The 21830-nt window shown below is 52.8% G+C and overlaps 1 protein-coding gene and 1 long non-coding RNA gene across 4 annotated transcripts in view; one reads left to right on the forward strand and one right to left on the reverse strand.

Annotated features, from left to right (window-relative positions):
* Positions 1–12442, forward strand: part of ANO6 (anoctamin 6) — a 134884-nt gene extending 122442 nt beyond the window's left edge. For both annotated transcript variants that reach the window (XM_051850989.3, XM_089304805.1), the window contains 3 exons: positions 2553–2755; positions 8800–8905; positions 10282–12442. In XM_051850989.3, coding sequence (XP_051706949.1) covers positions 2553–2755; positions 8800–8905; positions 10282–10488 — 516 coding nt within the window. In that variant the 3' untranslated portion in view covers positions 10489–12442. The remainder of the gene's footprint in view (positions 1–2552; positions 2756–8799; positions 8906–10281) is intronic.
* LOC103348935 (uncharacterized) overlaps positions 1–21830 on the reverse strand; it is a 280781-nt gene that overhangs the window by 12219 nt on the left and 246732 nt on the right. The window lies entirely within an intron of this gene.

Raw genomic sequence — 21830 nt, forward strand, 5'->3', positions numbered from 1 at the left:
GCAGTCAAACACGCTTGTCTGGAGCCCCGGCCCTCAGCGTATCTGAACGCGAGTGCTCCCTACTCCTGGGAGGCCTTGCAAACCGCAGCAGCTCGCGTGCTACAGTTTCCCTTCAGCCAGAAGCCCACGCCCTCCACTGTGCTCCTGGGAGGCCGCAGGCGAGTGCCCTGTGCGCAGCTGCAGGGCCCTAGCAGGGCAGACGTGCACACGTGGTGCTTCCAGGAAATCCTGTGCAGCCAGAATGGAAACTGTGTCAGGTTCATCTGTCTCAAGCTCCCCGCTCCTCCGCACTCTGGTGTGGTACCACGACACGAGGCATCTCCGCACTGTCCACCTGAGGCTCCTCTCCACGAGCCCACTGGGGGGGGGGGGGTCGGCCATCTCCAGGGCTACCCTGAGTGTGCGTCTGTGCAGACACAGGCCGGCTCATGGCTGTCACTGTTCCACAGTTACAATGTCTCGCAGTTTGCCCTGGGACAGCTAAACCATGGAGGCTTTGTTACACGTCCACAGTACAGTGCAGACAGGCATCCCCATAGGCAAGCATTGAACATGCATCTTCTGTCCTCTCCCATATACACCCCGTGGGCACCTGCACGACCTAACATGACACAGAGCAAGAAGAAAGTGGCCACTGGGGCGGGAGGAGGCCTCATGCAGGAGTCTGATGTAAAATGACGTGTTTTCAAGCTGCTGGCTCGTAGGTACGCCGCATCGACAGAGCAGTGTCATCTGGAACATCTGCTTCCAGGCCGGCTTTAGCTTGTTTGATGTAAATGGAAAGCTGCGTGCGGAGCAGCGTGCAGGAGGAAGCGGGCTGCATCTGTGTGCGGCAGGAGGAAGGCAGGGGGCGTCTCCTGCGGAAGCCAGCCTCGTGAGGCACAGCCGCAGGCGACTGTGGGAGGAGACAGGGGTCCCTGGGAGCTGGCAGATGGAATCCACTGGAGTCCAGGCAGAGGAGGCACGGGCAGGTGCAGACAGCGCACAGAGATGCACACACACTTCCACACCCCAGGAAGCCACAGAGCTGCTCCTAGCGGGGAGATTTTTTTTTTACAGGCAGAGTGGACAGTGAGAGAGAGAGAAAGGTGTTCCTTTTGTCGTTGGTTCACCTTCCAATGGCTGCCGCGGCCGGCGCACCGCGCTGATCTGAAGCCAGGAGCCAGGTACTTATCCTGGTCTCCCATGGGGTGCAGGGCCCAAGCACCTGGGCCATCCTCCACTGCACTCCCTGGTCACAGCAGAGAGCTGGCCTGGAAGAGGGGCAACTGGGACAGAATCCGGCGCCCCGACCAGGACTAGAACCCAGCGTGCCAGCGCCGCTAGGCGGAGGATTAGCCTGTTGAGCCACGGCGCCGGCCCTAGCGGGGAGATTTTGCACTGGGAAGCCCCGATGGCTTTGCTGAGGTCTGTGGTCTCACTGCGCCTCAACTGTATGTTCAGATTATTGAGCCTAGAACGTGTCTGTTCTTGGGCTTCCGTTCTTGATGGACTAATTAGCGCTGTCAGCTTGCATGGAATTGAGTTTAAGATGTCTTAAACTCCTTAAATTCCTTTCTTCTGCCTTCACACCAGTTTTACACATCAGAGAGTTTAGAGCCCACGTTAAAGGATTGGAGAAAACTCATGTAATTCCTAATAGCTTTACATCCCCGTAGATGTCTGCCTGACACACACACAGCTGCATAATTGACCCATATTTGTTCCTTTTATGTAGGCACACAAGTTCTGATATTCAATAATTCATAACTTAGTCCATTTAATCTTTGGGAGGGTTAGAGACTTAGACGCTAGATCTGCCAACACTGCCATCACTGCCGAGCTCTTTGAAAGGGACACCCCGTAGAAAGCCGTGCTACCCACGCTTCAGTTTCATCTAAAAATGCTCGCGCTGACAGAGCAGCAAACCTCAGTAGGTTGTCGGGCTGAGAAGCCGGCCCTGGGTGGACCTGTCTAAGTGGGTCAGGATAATGGGGAGGGGGGAAGCAGAGTGTGAATCTGAGGCCACTGCTTAGCTTTGGATTAAAATGCGGTCTGCAATTCTATTTCTATGAGCAATAACTGATAGAAATCAGGTGTGTACCAATCATGTGTTCTACAAAGTAATTACCTAGAGCTATTTTTTCCTAATACTGGTTTCACTGTGACATCTATGAACATCTTCTAAATCTAAACCAAGGAAGGTTAAAACTGAATTTCATTCCGAAGTTTTACAAACTCCTAACTTTCGTAGAGTATTTGCAGGCAACTCTGGGTTTGTCCACAGTTTGCGTTATCCTGAATACACGCGTTTACAGCACTTAAGAAACCCAGCAGGCAACTGCCAGGCCTTCGCACCTGAGCTGCAGGTGGGCTGCAGACATCCCCTTAGCATGGAAGAGCAAGGAAAATGCACTCCACTTTAAAATGTATTTCACAATGAAGAAAGAATGAGGCTTCCAAATCCTTAAAAACAGAAAAACCTAGCTTGGTAAAGCCAGCAGCTGCGGGCTGATTGCTAACTGGGCCTTAAGCGCTCTGAGTTCCTGCCCCTTGTTCTCCTCCCAACACAGGCTATGATCATCGCGTTCACGTCGGACATGATCCCCCGCCTGGTGTACTACTGGTCCTTCTCCATCCCGCCCTACGGGAACCACACGCAGCCCACCATGGAAGGCTACATCAACAACACCCTCTCCTACTTCAACATCGCTGACTTCAAAAACAAAAGCAAGGGGAACCCCTACACGGGGCAGGGCAACCACACCACGTGCAGGCAAGTTCCGCTTCCCCGTGTGAGAGGGGCTTCCTCTTGAACGGGCTTTCTGTGACATAACCCTACGTGCGCCATTTCAGCACGGCTGCTAGACTTTTTTTCAGTTGTTTTCTTTTCAATCCAACTCCAAAAAAAAGGGTAAAAATTTGAAGAGACCAGATTGCTTTATGGCTTGGTTTAAAAGACAACACTTTGGGGGCCAGTGCTGTGGCACAGCAGGTTTAGCATCTGCCTGCAGTACCAGCATCCCATATGGGTGCCCGTTAGAGTCCCAGCTGCTCCACTTCTGTTCCGACACTTTCGAGTGGTCACAGGGAGAATAGCTTCACATTTTTAAAAAAAGATTTATTTATTTGAGAGGCAGAGTTACAGATAGAGGGAGAGACTGAGAGAGCGCTCTTCCATCCGCTGGTTCACTCTCCGCATGACTGCAATGGCCAGAGCTGATCCTATCTGAAGTCAGGAGCCAGGAGGTTTTTCCAGGTCTCCCATGCTGGTGCAGGAGCCCAAGGACTTAGGACATCTTCTACTGCTTTCCTAGGCCATTATCAGGGAGCCAGATCAGAAGTGGAGCAGCCAGAACTTGAACTGGTGCCCCTCTGGGATGCCAGCGCTAGCGCCACAGGCAGAAGCTTAGCCTACTACACCACAGCACCACAGCCTCACAGCTTAAGAATGGAGAAGCCAGGGGCCAGCACTGTGGAGTAGTGGGTAAAGCGGCCACCTGCAGTTACAGCATCCCATGTGGGCACTGGTTCGAGACCCGGCTGCTCCACTTCCTATCCAGCTCTCAATGGCCTAGGAAAACAGTAGAGGATGGACCAGGTCCTTTGGCCCCTGCACCTACATGGTAGACCTGGAAGAAGCTGCTGGCTTCGGATTGGCGCAGCTCCGATGTTGCGGCCATCTGGGGAGTGAACCAGATGTAAGAGCTTTTTCTCTCTCTGCCACTCTGCCTTTCTTTCTTTCTTTCTTTTTTTTTTTTTTTTTTTTTTTTTTTTTTTTGACAGGCAGAGTTAGACAGTGAGAGAGAGAGAGCGAGAGAGAGAGAGCGCGCAAAGGTCTTCCTTTTCCATTGGTTCACCCCCCAAAATGGCCGCCACGGCTGCTGCTGCACCAAACCAAAGCCAGGAGCCAGGTGCTTCTCCTGGTCTCCCATGGGGTGCAGGGCCCAAGCACTTGGGCCATTATCCACTGCCTTCCCTGGCCACAGCAGAGAGCTGGCCTGGAAGAGAGGCAACCGGGACAGGACCGGCGTCCCAACCAGGACTAGAACCTGGGGTGCCGGCACCGCAGGTGGAGGATTAGCCTAGTGAGCTGCAGCACCAGCCAACTCTGCCTTTCAAATAAAAAAAAGGAGAAGCCCCACGAGTTGTAAGATCCAGGTTGTTACTGAAGTCCACCTGAGGACAATGAATGATGGCAAATGTCATGTAAAGACGTACAAAGATGAGATGAGACATTTTATCCAGCAGCAGCAGAATACATACTCTACTCATTAGCACATGGCACATTCCCCAGGATGGGCCATACGATAGGCCCTAAAAGAAGTGTTGGAAAGTAAAAAAAAATGAAAGAAAGAAACTCTGTCCTGTGTCTTCTCTAACCACAGTGGAATAGACTAGAAATCAACAACAGGAACCACAGACATTGTCTAAGTGAATGGAAGTTCAGCAACACTAGCTTGGAATCAAAGTGAAATTTGAAATTGATCTGCAGGCCACAGTACAGAGAGGGTAGTGTACAGTGACAAGCGCCTACATCAGAAATGCAGAAAAACGTCAAGTAAGCAACCTAACTGTGCAACTCAGGGAACAAAGAACAAGCCAGACCCAGAATGAGCAGAATAACCAAGATCAGAGCAGAAATAAATGAAATAGAAACTAAAAAATAGAGAAAAGATCGATGAAATTAACAGTTCATTTTCTGAAAAATACAAAACTGATATTTAGGTAGGCTAACCCAGGAGGGAAAGAAAGAAGCCTCAAATAAGTAAAATCAGTGCTGGAAAAGGAGGCGCTAGAACACTCTGATACAGAAGTGCAGAGGGTGAAGAGGACTGTCACGGGTACCTGCACCCCCACCCGTAGACCAGCAGTGGGTAAGTGTCTGGACACATGCAGCCTACCAAGACTAACAGGCCAACGGCGCGGGACGAGACTGCGTCACCAATGGGAAGTCTCCCATGACTAGAGGCTTCCCTGGTGAGTGTAAGCAGAGTTCTTCCAACGTCCGGAAGGGAGGAGGCCCCTCCAGATCCCTTCTAGAGGCCAGTGTTACCCTGATGTCATAACCAGACAACACAGCGAAAGACCAGTACAGACCAGTATCCCCGGGGCAAAAATTCTCAACAGAAATGCCAACAAGTCAAATGCAACATATAAAGGCCTCTAGGCCACGACTGAGAGGGCCACCCTGGGCACGTGGGGACGGCTCGACAGACGCAGGGCGGTCAACATGGAACATCGCGGAGCAGAACTGATCAGAACAAGCCCGCGGTCCAGTTCAGCACTGCTCTGTGAGCAGCGGGCTCCAAAGCTGACACAGGAGTGTGGGAAAATGTCCATACTTCCTCAAGGGATGCTCAGATTCAGTGCACTGTGAAGATACCAATGACATTCTCCACAGAAATGGGAACAGCACTCCCAAAGTATGTACAGAACAAGAAAGGACCCCGAGTAGCCAAAGCAATCCTGAGTAAAAGCACAAAACTGGGGGTATCACAATGCCTGATTTCAAACGATCCTATAAAGCTGCAATAACCAAAGAAGCCTGGTACTGGCATAAAAACAGGCATACAGACTGATGGAACAGAATAAAGAATGCAGAAATAAATCCACCTGTTTCCAGACAACTTATTTTTTGCAAAGGCAACACGTGGATGAATGATAAAAGTCGTCGGCTCAATCAGTGGTGCTGGGAAAAGTGGGTGTCTGTATGCGGGAAAAACAAACTGGACCCCTGTCTCACTTCATACAAAAGTGCACTCACATTTAGGTCTTTGACCCACTTTAAGACCAGAAGCTGAAACGAATAGGAGACAGGAGGAACACATCAGGACATGGGTCTGGGCAAACCTTTTTTGGATATGACCCCAAGCACGGGCAAGCGAAGCAAGACTGATGAAGGGATTGCATCAAGGCAAAGTCTGCACAGCCAAAGAAACGGTGAGGGATAGCCTGCAGAGCTGGAGAAAGCATTGACCACCAGCTTATCTGGTAAGAGGTTAATTTCCGGAATATGTAAAGAATGCAACAAGTAAATGGCCAGAAAGGTTTTTCAAACTGAGCAAGTGACCCAAATAGACATTTCTCAAAAGATAAGAAGATGTCTTCAAAACCTGTCAAAGACTGCTGAACGTCACTGGTCATCCGGAAATGCTGTCTGAAAGCTAATTGAGTTCCTGCCTCCCCACAGGAGGAAGACTAGAATCAAAAGACAAAACTAATAGACACTGACGAGGATGCTGGGGAGAGGGCTCTCGGACACCACGGGTGCGGAGTGAGATTGGAGAGCCATGTGGAAAGCAGTGTGGACGGTCCTCCAAACGCCAACAGTAGCACTGTCCAGGTCGTGCCGTCGCACTGCTGGTGCTCACCCAAGGGAATGAAAGCCGGGGTCAGGGTGACATCTGCACTCCCATGCTGACTGCCGCGCTGTTCATCACAGCCAAGAAACAGCCGGCGTGGTGTCTGGCAGCAATGACGGGATGAAGAAGTGCAGTGTTTACACAGTGGATCACACACACACACACACACACACGCACACACACACACTGAAATTCCATCATTGCAGCAGAAGGGATAGACCTGGAGGACATCAGGGCAGGCAGAGAGAGACAGCGCTGGTGCTCTCTTACGTGTGCAGGCGAACGCGGATCTCGGGGCAGCAGAGAATACAGCAGGGGTTCCCAGGCCCTGCAGCATGCAGGGGTGGAGAGGGGCCGCTCGGCCCTCCGCAGTTCCGCAGCACAGCAGTGTAGAACCCTGGCTGACAACAGGCACTCAGAACACCTGATGGGAATGCGACTTTCCCAACACCTGCTGAGGTGACAGGTGTACCAGTTACCCCGCTCTGTTCCTTCACCACACTCTACCCTGAAGATGTGTTCCCCAAAGAAACTTTGTAAGATGGGAGATCTAAATACTTGTACCTCAGAGAACTCTCCCAGCACTCGGCACCCTCAGTGTTCCGTGTCATGACTGGTGAGGTCGCCCCTCAGCACAGTACCCGGCTCCATCACTGGCTAATAGAATTCTCCCAGCACTCGTCACCCTCATTGTTCCGTGTCGTGGCTGGTGAGGTCACCCGTCGGCACAGTACCCGGCTCCATCACCGGCCAATAGTTGTGACCGTAGCTCATAGCGTTTTCCTTCCAACCCCAGCAACTTAACCTGAAGGAAGACTTAGAATTCATTTATTCCAACTCTGCAAAGCTTTCACTGATTCAGATTCTCAGTAATGCAACCAGGAAACCAGAGAAAGCCAAAAGGAAGTGCCTCAGAGTCGCATGGAGTCCAGCTGCTTTGGACTTGCTCATTGAACCCACCTGCGTGTCATGTGATTCCAGTCGGTGACCCTTCCGGTCCCACAGATCACAGGCGGGACAGGAGCGGTGCTGCCTGAGACACTCCGGCAGCAGGAGCGCCGCTGAGACCAAAGAATGAGGGAGGAAGCACTCGGCAAGCGGTGCTGTGCACCGTGCCGTCTCAGTGCCGGGTGCAGAACTGTACCGCAGTCTCCAGAAACACAGGCTAAGCTCTTTGACAGCGCAGGAGGCGGGGAGAGAGCGCTGGCAGAAACGGAGCGCAAGATCGCAGCGGGTGGGCTTTAGGAGGAGCAGTCAGGAGGCATTCGCGTACCTGTGTTACCCGTGTCCCATTCTGGGGCGTCTGGTTTCAGCCCAGCCCAGCTTCCTGCTGCTGTGCACCCTGGGAGGTAACTAACGGTCCACTCACTTAGGCCCCGCCACCCGTGAGAGACACTGAGACAGACCTCCTGGCTCCTGCCGTGGCCTGGGCTGTGTCCGAGCCCCGCTGTCGGGGCATCTAGGGAGTGACACGATGCAGGATCTGTCTCTGTCTCTCTGCCTTTCAGATTTAAAAATGGAAAAAATTAAGATCCTTTTGTTCTTTTCTAAAGATGGATTCTTTTTTTAAAAAAAAACAAGGATGCCATCAATCATTGTCATTTTTTGATTACTTGTTAAATAAAGTATTGCTAGAGTTAGTTATTTTAGGGTTTTGTTACTAAATTGAGCTTGGAGAGAAAGTTTATATGCCATTCAATTTATAAGAACATTGAGAGGCTGGCCCTGTGGCACAGCGGGTTAACACCCTGGTCTGCAGTGCTGGCATCCCATATGAGCGCCGGTTTGAGACCTGGCTGCTCCACTTCCCGTCCAGCTCTCTGCTAAGGCCTGGGAAAGCAGTAGAAGATGGCCCAAGTCCTTGGGCCCCTGCACCCACGTGGGAGACCCAGAAGAAGCTCCTGGCTCCTGGCTTTGGATTGGCACAGCTCTGGTCGTTGCAGCCAATTGGGGAGTGAACCAGCAGATGGAAGACTTTCTCTCTCTCTCTGCCTCTCCTCTCTTTGTGTAACTCTGACTTTCAAATAAATAAATAAATCTTAAAAAAAAAGAATTTATAAAGATTTACTTATTTATTTGAAAGGCAGAGTTACCGAGAGGCAGAGGCAGAGAGAGGTCTTCCAGCCGCTGGTTCCCTCCCCAAATGGCCACAATGGCTGGAGCTGAGCCAGTCTGAAGCCAGGATCCAGGAGCTTCCTCTGGTTCTCCCATGCAGGTGCAGGGGCCCAAGGACTCAGGCCATTTTCCACTGCTTTCCCAGGCCACAGCAGAGAGCTGGATCAGAAGGGGAGCACCTGGACAGGAACTGGTGCTCACGTGGGATGCCGGCACTGTAGTCACCAGGTTTACCCACTGCACCACAGCGCCAGCCCCGTGAATTCTTTTTAAATGGGGCCTTGTTGACAGTATTTAATCAGACAGCTCTGTCTCCTGACGCGTCCGCATTTGGTTACAGGTACCGCGACTTCCGATACCCGCCTGGCCACCCTCAGGAGTACAAACACAACATCTACTACTGGCATGTGATCGCGGCCAAGCTGGCCTTCATCATCGTCATGGAGGTAGGAGGAGAGGGCGGGAGACACGCAGCCTGCACCGCGGGTCTGGAAAACGGGCATTAGGGGAAGACCGCATGGATTGCAACACTCTTTTTTGCACCAAAACAAGCTTAGCTTTTTGAAGTATCATCATGTGGTACTTTCTTCCTTATCGCTGGGAGATAATTATTTTAGGACATATTATTCTTGCTAAAAAAAACAAAAAAACAAAAAACAAAAACAAGCCGTAGTGTCTCCTTCATTCAGACGCTGGTTCACGCAGCCAGGGCTGAGCCAAGTCCAAGCCTCTTAGCCCCTGCTGCACACACCCCCCCGCGTGAGTGTTGTGTCCGTGAAATGAAGCGGCTCCCACACGGCTGCGGGCGCTGTGTGTGGGCAGTGCCGCCAGCTGTCCCGAGTCTCCCCTCCTCGGGAGGCCCGCACACAGCCCTGGGCTGTCCTTTCTCTCCCTCACTGCCCACCCCGGGACCCCTGCTGTCTGCCGGCTCCCGTCACACCCAGGCCTGTGCCACAGACTCAGAGGGCACCTCCCGGGCACCCTCCCAGGCACCGCTCCCGCCCTCGCCTCCCCTGCGCTCTGTCCGAGCCCCTAGGGCCCTCCTCATTGCTCTCTCGCCTCCCCCCACCCCCCAGCCCTTCTTAGCAGCTCTGCTGCCTCCTGCAGCTGCCCCAGCACCCTCTGTCCCTGGGCTCCTGTCCTCTCCCGCTGTCTCGGAGGAAAAGCCACACGATCTCTCAGTGGCCACCAGGCCTGACGCAGCCTCGCCCCACGCCCCTGCCCCTAGGGAACCCGGATGGGTTTGTGGAGATGGAATTGCAAGTGTGAGGGCGGGCGCTGTGGCACAGAGAGCCAGGCCACCTCTGGAAAGGCCGTAAGGCCCGTCGCCACCTCGCGTTCTGCCCTGTCCGCTCCGGCTCCAGGCTGCTCTGCGCCCTGCGGCAGACCCCGCTGCCCACCTGGGGAAGCCGGCTGCGTCCCGGCCCCTGGCTGCGCCCCAGCCGCTGCAGGTGCTGAGGGAGGAACCAGTGGATGGAAGACAGCTCGCTCTCATTCTCCCTCTCTCCTCTCTGCCTTTGAAATAAAAAAAATACATATTTAAACATTTAAAAAATGCTTATTTTGGTGCAGAAAAATTGCAATCCACACATACAGAGGGTCTTCAAAAAGTTGTTGAAATGTGTCATGAAAAAACTGCACCGAGCTCAGGGTCTCCCTCACCCAAGCAGACCTGCGTCTCCACTTCCGGGCAGCCTTTGAGGCCCCTGGCACTCAGCGTGCGCGCTCTCCACGGGGGCGCGGGTGCACAGCTCGGCCAGGCGCCCGCTGAGGGGCACTGGGGCCCCCAGCCCCGAGGCTGACGGTTCTGCCCTCTCCACAGCACGTCATCTACTCCGTGAAGTTCTTCATTTCCTACGCGATTCCTGACGTGTCGAAAACCACGAAGAGCAAGATCAAGAGGGAGAAGTACCTGACCCAGAAGCTGCTGCACGAGAGCCACCTCCAGGACATGACGAGGACCATGGGGGCCATCGCCGAGCGGGTGGTGCAGGCCGTGGACCACAACCGGCACCCCAAGGTGGAGTGAGAGCCGCCCGCTCCGACCCGCGCTCCGAGCAATCAGCCCGCGAGAATAGACTGCAATCACTGGTGACAATGTCAAGTCCGATCGGCCAGCCATCCCCAGCTGCTGCCCCCATTTCCGCCGGCGAGCAGCAGCGGGCAGTCCCACAGTGTCCCCCCTCCCCGCGCGGGTGAGTCTCCGACTCTCCCTCTGGGTTCTCAGCCACGCATGCCTTCGTCTGCAGCTGGTCGTCAGCTCTGGCCCTGCAGGTCTGCGCTTCCGGAGTTAACTCTTCCTTCCGTGTGCGCGTCAGACGACCTGTGAGCGGAGCGCCAGCGCGCACTCGGGGCGGGCGCTGCTGTGTGGCGCACGGAGCCTGACTTCACAGTGCTCGGTGCCATCACAGCCCCGGGGAAGGCCCCCCACGCCCCGAGCCCGCACGCGCCGCGTGACGCCCCCGTGTGCCAGCCCCCAGCCTCCCAGGAGCTCTGCGCCTCACGCACACTTGCGCCAGGTTCAAAGAGGCCGCACTCCCGCTGCCCGGCTCCTGACTGACCTCTCCCTCCCCAAAGCCCCAGGATAATCAGATGCTTACAGTCTCCTGTGGCGGCAGACTCCTCTGGAGAAGATAGGCCCCTCCGCCTCCCAGCGCGGCCCGGGCAGCCACAGGCCCGGCAAACTCCTCTCCGAGCGAGCTCACTGCCAACACAGCCCAGACCCCAGGCCCCTGCAGCGCCCATCGGGTGGGCCACCCTCCCGCCGCCTGGGCCTCCTCCCCGTGCCCACTTGGCTCAGCCGAGAGGAGGGCTGGGGCCTGGAGGCTCTGGAGCCCACAGCCCGCTCTCCCCTGGCTGGGGCGGGCTGGGGCAGGGTCTGCGCTGTGGCAGACGGGGCGGCTCCGCCCTGAGGTGCTGCTAAGGCTCCCTGAGATCCAGGAGCTCACGTCCGAGTTGCAGTTTTCAGTTCCGGCCATGAATGTTTAAGAGCGAGCAGTGTTTGTACGGAGTTCACCAAAGCAGTATTTGGGCCTTTGCCTCGTCCCCGTGGGCCTCTGATCACGACAGTGAGGTGGTCAGAGGGTTCCAGGCTGGCCGCGGGGGCAGGCTGCTTCCCGGCCCTGCTCGGAGTGCAGGGCTGCTCCCCACGCTACCTCTCTCTGCTCAAGCCCGGGCTGTGCCGCAGCGGAGCCACCGGCGCTCCCTGCGTGTGGCAGCCTGGGGGAGCCAAGGCTCTTACCTCACCGTGCCCAGAGCTCCCGGAGCAGCAGATCCCCCGCTCAGAGCGCCCCCTGCCCAGCTGCAGATGCGCTGCTGTGGTGGGAGGGAGAACCCCTGCATGGCAGAGGAAGGTCTGGGGCCGCCCGGACCCCCGGCACCCCCCCCCCACTGGCTGCGGCTGGGAGTGGGAGGGGAGGCGGCGCGGGAAGATCAGCGGGCGTGGCCGTGGGCCTGGGCGACCACTAGCGAGGAAGCACGTTCCGCCCTGGGCGGCCAGCCTGAGTGTCCGCTCCGCCTGCCCGCGGGAGCCACTCGCGAGGTCTCGCCTGCTGCAGCTGGGGCAGCGAGGCCGCGTGACGGCCGCCGCAGTGTAGACGGGGTCCTTGGGGCTTTCACAGACTTCCCTCCGGTATTTCAGATGTGTTACTTGCAAGGCAAAGCCATCATTTTTGTTTTGAAACACCGACCCCCCAGCCTCGCATCGCAGGTGCATTTAGAATTTCATAAAATGTTCAGGCAGGGCCGGGGCCGGGGCCGGTGCCGGAACGGCCTCGTCGCTGAAGCCCAGCTCGCACCGTCGTCTTGCGTTCGCGTGGTGAGACGCGTAAGAAGTCAAAACCTATGCAGATCCGAAACCTGCGTACGCTTTTCCTACACTGTGGCTAAGGTATCGCATTTGTAATTAATGTTCGTTAATTTCTGTGCATTTTAATATTCTTTTATAATTATGAGCCTTTTAATAAATTTGTTTTTACAGACAATCCATGGTCTGCTCTCATGTTTGTCTTTGTGGCTTTGGGCACGAGAGCAAGTGGAGATTACAGTTTAGCAGTGACCGCTTATCAGGTGACAAGTCCTGCTCCTGTGTGGCTTAGAACATGGTTCTCCTTAAGAACATGGGGGCTGGCTTTCAGCCAGGTCTGCTGCACAGTTACTGGGACCAAGCACGGGGCACTGAGCACAGAGACCAGTGGGACACAGAGGCCAGGCCACCTGTGCTCACCACCCAGGTCAGCAGGAAGGAAGTCACCCTCAGAGTTCAAGTCCTTGTAAGTATCTTAAAGCCACTGCTGGCACTGGGGGCTGGCACGGCACTGTAGTGGGCTCAGCCACTGCCTGCAATGCTGGCATCCCATGTCAGTGCCAGTTCGAGTCCCGACTCTTCCACTTCTGCGCCAGCTCTCTGGGAAGGCAGCAGAGGAGGGTCCAAGTCCTTGGGCCCCTGCCACCCCCTGGGCCACTCAGATGGAGCTCCTGCCTGCTGCCATTGGCCTGGCCCAGCCTTGGCTGTTGTGGCCATTTGGGGAGTGAACCAATAAATTAAAGATCCATCTCTCTTTTCCCCTACCCCGTCACTCTCACTTTCAAATAAGATCAATCTCAAAAGAAAGAAAAAAATGACTGCATGGACCTTAAATGGCCCCGCGTGCAGAAAGAGGAATCGGAGGGAGAACATGGAAGATCATCTACAAAAGCAGCCTTTTCTGTGTGCTGAACGACGCACGCGACAGATGGGAACTCCTGCCCAAGTCTCCCGAGCACAAGCCAGGAAGCCGAGTCCGGTGTGTTCCGCCCTGGCCGCGTCGCTCTGGGGACCAGCGCCGTGGTGAGCCTGGTCCTCTCGGCAGCCCCGGCCCAGCACAGGGCGGTGAGCGCGCACTGACAAGCAAGGGTCCTCCGTGGGCGGTGCCCTCCGGACGTGTTCCAGGCCCTGGGCCAGCGTGCCCTTACCGCGTGGAGGTTTTAAGCAGAGCACACGGGGAACAGAAACGCGCTGTGTTGTCTACAAAAGCTGTATGAAAAGGCTGTGGTGAAAGCCCCAGGCCCGACCCCTCACCAGAGGGCCCAGTGCGTGAGCTGGGGTCCGCAGAGGCGGACTGGGCCCCAGCGAGACCGCGCAGAGCTCCTGCGGTGAGCCGGTCATTTCTGAAAGCCTGTATATTCAGCCCCAACCCTGCTGTAGTCCTAACTCTCACAAGTTGTGCCGACCACCGTTTTAGGGACGTGAATATGTTTGATTCTATTTGCACATTTAATGAAGCGTATTAAAGAGCAGTGACAGAGGGTGGGGACTGAGGACCGCAGAATTCCTGCCCTTGCTGCCTTCTCCCTGGCACACCTGTGGCCACACCGCCGAGCCACGTTCTGCCTTGCCAGACGGCACACAGAACCACAGCGCTGTCCTGCAACCTCCTGTCCAGGAGGCCAGCCCACTAAGTCGGCTGCTGCCTCTAGGGACGGCGAGCAGGCAAGCCATCCCCGCTCCCTGAATCCTTGTGCACGCGTGCGTCTTAGGACCAAGCAGAGGAAGCACATCTGTCCCCTAACCATCCCACATCTGCCAGCCTCTACAGCCGTCTCCAGCCACCCCACACGGGATGCTCCCGGCTGGGCAGGTGCACCACCGTCCCCGCTCCCCACATGTCCCTGCCTCCCAGCCCCCACCCAGATGCTGCCGTCTGCGCTCACTCCCTGGCTGCAGCGAGCTCTGCACACACCTCCCATTGTTGCCATTAATCCCCTGTTAAGGCCCCTAGGCTCTGCTTCCTAAGGGGGCTGCGTGGTCCCAGGTAGGGGAGGGGGGTTGCGTCTGCTTCTCACACTGCGTCCCGTGCAGAGGGCCAGGAGCACAGGGGGCCTTTCTGGAGGTGAGTGTTTCAGTGGCGAGGGCAGACAAGGCTGCAGGAAGATGGCACACAGCTGAACGTGATCGGAGTGAGAGCCCACGCAACACCACCGCCTGCACGCAAGTCCCACGCAGACAGCGGGCTGCTACCTCTGGCCACAGGAGCTCGGGCGGGAGAGCCCCAGACGGTGTGGGAGGGCCTGTCGTGTCCTAGCTCCCCTGGGAGGTCCACAAGGGCACGAGGTGCCACCCCCACGCCGTGCTCCCGTGGGTGTGTTAGTGGGGTTTGCAGCGTGCCTGTGACAAAAGACGGGGCCACACACAGCGCGGCACGGCTGGCAGCACCAAGCTGTCGTCTGTTAGGCCAGCCATTGAAAATATGGAACAGTGCCGTGCCTCAGTATCTTGAAAAGGCTTTTTTGTTACGTTATTTTAGTTTCACATGTAATGAGTTTATTCCTATCAAGTTTAAAATGCCAGGGCCGGCACCTGCGCTGCCGGCATCTCATGTGGGCTCTGGTTCGAGTCCCGGCTGCTCCACTTCCCATCCAGCTCCCTGCTAATGGCCTGGCAAAGTAGTGGAAGATGGCCCAAGTGCGTGGGCCCCTGCACCCACGTGGGAGTGAGGCTCCTGGCTTCAGCTTGGCCCGGCACTACCCGTTGTGGCCATTTGGGGAATGAACCAGCAGATGAAAGGTTCTGTATCTCCTAACTCTGACTTTCAAATACATAAATAAATCTTTAAAAAATTTGTTTACTATCTCAGTTTTAGTTTCTAATACAGTAATAAAGTTCACATAAAAGGCTCTTTGGGTTCTTTAAACTTTTTTTTTAATGTAAAAGTTCTGAGATGGAAACGTTTGAGAACGCCTGGCTTTATAAATATTTTTATGTCTGTCTGGTGTGTAGGCCCCACTGGTCAGCTCCCCACAGAGGCGCAGACGTGAACAGGTGTTCTCACGCCAGCCCTCCTTTGCGGGAGCCGGGGACGGGGGAGAGACCCGAGGGCCTGCTCTAGGAGGAGGAGGAAGCTGCCCACACTGCCCTCCCCAGGTCCAGGCAGCACAGCGAGCAGCCAGAAGCTCACTGGGAAAAGAGCGGGATCAAGCCCAGGCCCAGGCCCGGGTGCAGCCCCACAGCCCCCGCCCCCAGCCAGAGCCCACCGACTGAGCCCCTGCAACCACGTTAGCCAGGTGGCTGAGGGCCTGCTCCACCAGCCCCGCCCCGTCACCGGGCCCCACAGCTCAGGGAGCGGGCAGGGAGCGGGCAGGGCAGTGGACGCTGCAGAGCCAGGAGCCGCGAGATGGCCTTGCAGGGAAGGCGCTAAGCACCCGGCATCGCCACCGCATCCCTCACGCTCTCCCTGAACCAAGGACGACTTCGCTCAGACGCGAACTGCTGGGCAGGCAGCCCCACTCCCGCCACAGGCACCGAGGCCTTGACCGCTGGAGGACTCCGTGGCCCTCGTGTGCAGAGAGCCAGTGCGGAAGCTGCTAGGTGAGCGCACAGCTGCACTGCCCGAGCAAGAACCCAGCCCACACTGCACCCCCACCCCCCGCCGCCCATGGTTCTGCTGGTTGGAACCCTGAGACCCAGCCCCGGGAGCCAGCCAGGGGCCCACCCACCCTCGCACACCCTGGGAACAGAGCACTCCCGGAATGACTCAGCCTGTAGAGGGCGCCAGAAAATGTGGGGGCAGCCCTGCCCCAGAAGCAGTCGGGAGGCCTCAGCACACAGCCCTGGCTCCAAGAAGCACCTGCAGAACCAGCCATGAGCAGCTCTGCCCATAGAAGGCCAGGGAGCAGGTGGGCAGCCCCCGCCCCAGCCATGTCCCCGGGAAGCAGCAGAGCAACCTCTCCGGAATGGCCTGGTCCCTGGGGTCTCCCGGAAGCTTCCAGAGGCCCACAGGCCTTCCTATGGCTCCAGTGAGCAGCTGAGCGGCCTGTTCGCAAAAGCCAGGGCCACTGAGGGCCTGAGGCACGGGTGGTTGGTCCCACACATCCACCCTCATCTACAGGAAGCAGCTGGGTAGAGGCTCCCTGAAAAGGCTGCCCCCCAGCGGCCCATGAAGCCGCCCGTGCAGCCAAGAGCCCCAGGCACAGGACACGGGCACGGCGGTGTACCATGGCCCTCACACGCTGACAAGCACCCGGCGCCACTACCCAGCACACTCCCTGGGTGGCGAGGGTGACCGGCACTCACATGGCACACAGGAAATGGCGGGCGCCACACGTCTGCAGCCAGGCACACCAGGCCCAGAGCTGCCAGCACGCCTGCCCCGCTCAGGGACCTCCCAGCTGGCAGCAAAGCCCCAGCCCTGCGGTCCAGGCCGCTGAGACTGCCGTGGTTGTCGCCAGTGTGGACCACAGCGGAGGCGGCTGCAGCGCTTCCCGGGCATCAGAGCTGACGGCGTAGCCCTCGGCGCCGGGGACACTGCCGGAGGAGTCCTCCATGACAACAGCCGCCCTGCAGAACCGGGAGAAGCAGCTGAACCACGAGATAGGTGCTCGAGAGGCACAAAGAGCGTGAAGAAGTGGCTGCCAGGACACCGGCAGGCAAGCAGAGACTCCAGCCAGGACCGCAGCGGGAGCCAACGAGCTGCTGACAACAAATCCAAAGGATGACTGCAAGGCCACCCGGGGAGACCCAAGGGAACACGGGCGGGAAGGCACCAGTGTCAGGAAGACAACTGACAGCGCCTGGGCAGCTCAGCCAAAAGGTCGGGGAAAGGCAGAAGTCTTGGAGACAACCAACGCAATGAAAACCTACACTGAGACCTTCACGCGCAGAAGAGAGCAAGCAGAAGAAAGCATTTCTGAGCTTGAGGGCAGGTTTTCCAAAATAACAGAAAAAGAAATCCTTGAGGCGACGGGACACAGTGAAGTGAGTAAACATCTGACTTACGATCAATGTATATGCACCTAACTACAGGGCACCGGTTTATCTAAAAGATTTGTTAACAGACTTAAAGGGAGACTTAGACCCCAATACAATAGTACTGGGGGACTTCAATACTCCACTCTCAGAAATAGACAGATCAATAGGACAGAAGATCAACAAGGATACAGTAGATTTAAACGACACTATAGCCCAAATGGATCTAACAGATATATACAGAACTTTCAATCCTACAGCTAAAGATTTTACATTCTTCTCAGCAGTACATGGAACCTTCTCTAGGATTGACCACATACTAGGCCATAAAGCAAGTCTCAGCAAATTCAAAAGAATTAGAATCATACCATGCAGCTTCTCAGACCATAAAGGAATGAAGTTGGAAATTAGCAACTCAGGAATCCCTAGAGCATACGCAAACACATGGAGATTGAACAACATGCTCCTGAATGAACAATGGGTCATAGAAGAAATCAAAAGAGAAATCAAAAACTTTCTGGAAGTAAATGAGGATAACAGCACAACATACCAAAACTTATGGGACGCAGCAAAAGCAGGGTTAAGAGGAAAGTTTATATCAATAGGTGCCTACATCAAGAAATTGGAAAGGCACCAAATAGATGAGCTTTCAATTCACCTCAAGGATCTAGAAAACCTACAGCAAACCAGACCCAAATCTAGTAGGAGAAGAGAAATAATTAAAATCAGAGAAGAAATCAACAGGATTGAATCAAGAAAAACATTCCAAAAAATCAGCCAAACGAGGAGCTGGTTTTTTGAAAAAATAAACAAAATTGACACCACATTGGCCCAACTAACTAAAAAAGAAGAGAAAAGACCCAAATCAATAAAATCAGAGATGAAAAAGGAAATGTAACAACAGACACCACAGAAATAAAAAGAATCATCAGAAATTACTACAAGCACTTGTATGCCAGCAAACAGGGAAACCTATCAGAAATGGATAGATTCCTGGACACATGCAACCTACCTAAATTGAACCAGGAAGACATCGAAAACCTAAACAGACCCATAACTGAGACAGAAATTGAAACAGTAATAAAGGCCCTCCCAACAAAGAAAAGCCCAGGACCAGATGGATTCACTGCTGAATTCTACCAGACATTTAAAGAAGAACTGACTCCAATTCTTCTCAAACTATTCAGAACAATCGAAGAAGAGGGAATCCTCCCAAATTATTTCTGTGAAGCCAGCATCACCTTAATTCCTAAGCCGGAAAAAGATGCAGCACTGAAAGAGAATTACAGACCAATATCCCTGAGGAACATAAAAGCAAAAATCCTCAATAAAATTCTCGCCAATAGAATGCAACAACACATCAGAAAGATCATCCACCCAGACCAAGTGGGATTTATCCCTGGTATGCAGGGATGGTTTAATGTGCGCAAGACAATCAATGTGATACACCACATTAACAGACTGCAGAAGAAAAACCATATGATTATCTCAATAGATGCCGAGAAAGCATTTGATAAAATACAACACCCGTTCATGATGAAAACTCTAAGCAAACTGGGTTTGGAAGGAACATTCCTCAATACAATCAAAGCAATCTATGAAAAACCCACAGCCAACATCCTATTGAATGGGGAAAAGTTGGAAGCATTTCCACTGAGATCTGGTACCAGACAGGGATGTCCACTCTCACCACTGCTATTCAATATAGTTCTGGAGGTTCTAGCCAGAGCTATTAGGCAAGAAAAAGAAATTAAAGGGATACAAATTGGGAAGGAAGAACTCAAACTATCCCTCTTTGCAGATGACATGATTCTTTATTTAGGGGACCCAAAGAACTCTACTAAGAGACTATTGGAACTCATAGAAGAGTTTGGCAAAGTAGAGGGTATAAAATCAATGCACAAAAATCAACAGCCTTCGTATACACAGACAATGCCATGGCTGAGGAAGAGCTTCTAAGATCAATCCCATTCACAATAGCTACAAAAACAATCAAATACCTTGGAATAAACTTAACCAAAGACGTTAAAGATCTCTACGATGAAAATTACAAAACCTTAAAGAAAGAAATAGAAGAGGATACCAAGAAATGGAAAAATCTTCCATGCTCATGGATTGGAAGAATCAATATCATCAAAATGTCCATTCTCCCAAAAGCAATTTATAAATTCAATGCAATACCAATCAAACTACCAAAGACCTTCTTCTCAGATCTGGAAAAAATGGTGCTGAAATTTATATGGAGGCACAAGAGACCTCGAATAGCTAAAGCAATCTTGTACAACAAAAACAAAGCCGGAGGCATCACAATACCAGATTTCAGGACATACTACAGGGCAGTTGTAATCAAAACAGCATGGTACTGGTTCAGAAACAGATGGATAGACCAATGGAACAGGATTGAAACACCAGAAATCAACCCAAACATCTACAGCCAACTTATATTTGATCAAGGATCTAAAACTAATTCCTGGAGCAAGGACAGTCTATTCAATAAATGGTGCTGGGAAAATTGGATTTCCACGTGCAGAATCATGAAGCAAGACCCCTACCTTACACCTTACACAAAAATCCACTCAACATGGATTAAAGACCTAAATCTACGACCTGACACCATCAAGTTACTAGAGAACATTGGAGAAACCCTTCAAGATATTGGCACAGGCAAAGAATTTCTGGAAAAGACCCGGGAGGCACAGGCAGTCAAAGCCAAAATCAACTATTGGGATTGCATCAAATTGAGAAGTTTCTGTACTGCAAAAGAAACAGTCAGGAGAGTGAAGAGACAACCGACAGAATGGGAAAAAATATTTGCACACTATGCAACAGATAAAGGGTTAATAACCAGAATCTACAAAGAGATCAAGAAACTCCACAAAAACAAAACCAACAACCCACTTAAGAGATGGGCCAAGGACCTCAATAGACATTTTTCAAAAGAGGAAATCCAAATGGCCAACAGGCACATGAAAAAATGTTCAAGGTCACTAGCAATCAGGGAAATGCAAATCAAAACCACAATGAGGTTTCACCTCACCCCGGTTAGAATGGCTCACATGCAGAAATCTACCAACAACAGATGCTGGTGAGGATGTGGGGAAAAAGGGACACTAACTCACTGTTGGGGGGAATGCAAACTGGTCAAGCCACTATGGAAGTCAGTCTGGAGATTCCTCAGAAACCTGAAGATAACCCTACCGTTCGACCCTGCCATCCCACTCCTTGGAATTTACCCAAAGGAATTTAAATTGGCAAACAAAAAAGCGGTCTGCACCCTAATGTTTATTGCAGCTCAATTCACTATAGCTAAGACCTGGAACCAACCTAAATGCCCATCAACGGTAGTCTGGATAAAGAAATTATGGGATATGTACTCTTTAGAATACTATACCGCAGTAAGAAACAACGAAATCCAGTCATTTGCAACAAAATGGTGGAATCTGGAACACATCATGCTGAGTGAAATAAGCCAGTCCCAAAGGGACAAATACCATATGTTCTCCCTGATCGGTGACAACTGACTGAACACCAAAAAGGAAACCTGTTGAAGTGAAATGGACACTATGGGAAACGGTGACTTGATCAGCATAGCCCTGACTGTTAATGAACAACTTAATACATTATCCCTCTTAGTAGTTTTTTTGCCTGTTCTACTTAATATGACAGGTTTAATTCTGTAATTAATACACAGTTATTCTTAAGTGTTGAAAATTAACTGAAATGTGATCCCTGTTAAACATAAGAGTGGGAATAAGAGAGGGAAGAGATGTATAATTTGGGACATGCTCAAGCTGACTTGCCCCAAATGGTAGAGTTAGAAACATACCAGGGGGTCCCAATTCAATCCCATCAAGGTGGCATGTACCAATGCCATCTCACTAGTCCAAGTGATCAATTTCAGTTCACAATTGATCATAATGAAAGGACTAAGAGTCAAAGGGAGCACATAAACAAGTCTAGTACCTGCTAACAATAACCGATAGAATAAATAAAGGGGAGAGTGATCCAACATGGGAAGTGAGATACTCAGCAGACTCATAGAATGGCGGATGTCCTAAATAGCACTCTGGCCTCAGAATCAGCCCTAAAGGCATTCGGATCTGGCTGAAAAGCCCATGAGAGTATTTCAGGCATGGAAAGCCAAGACACTCTGGCAAAAGATCTCTGCGAGTGAGATCCCAGTGGAAAGAACAGGTCTTCAAAGAAGGAGGTACCTTTCTCTGAAGGGAGGAGAGAACCTCCACTTTGACTATGACCTTGTCTAAACAAGATAAGAGTCGGAGAACTCAGAGGGCTTCCATAGCCTTGGAAACTCATGACTGGAGCATAGGGAGATTACTGATGCCATAGACAGGAGTGTCAATTGGTAAAGTCAACAACAGGAGTCACTGTGCACTTACTCCTCATGTAGGATCTCTGTCCTTAATGTGCTGTGCATTGAGATTTAATGCTATAACGAGTACTCAAACAATATATTTCACTTTGTGTTTCTATGGGGGTGCAAACTGTTGAAATCTTTACTTAATGCATACTAAACTGATCCTCTGTAAAAAAAAAAAAAAAAGAAATTATCAATTCCCAACTTGACTCTCACTGGGATTAAACATGACAATAGGTCTGATCTGATTTCATCATCATTTAAAAAAAAT

The sequence above is a fragment of the Oryctolagus cuniculus genome, chromosome 9 (assembly GCF_051225735.1).
Source record: "Oryctolagus cuniculus isolate XC-2025 breed Fujian yellow rabbit chromosome 9, ASM5122573v1, whole genome shotgun sequence".
NCBI classification, from domain to species: domain Eukaryota; kingdom Metazoa; phylum Chordata; class Mammalia; order Lagomorpha; family Leporidae; genus Oryctolagus; species Oryctolagus cuniculus.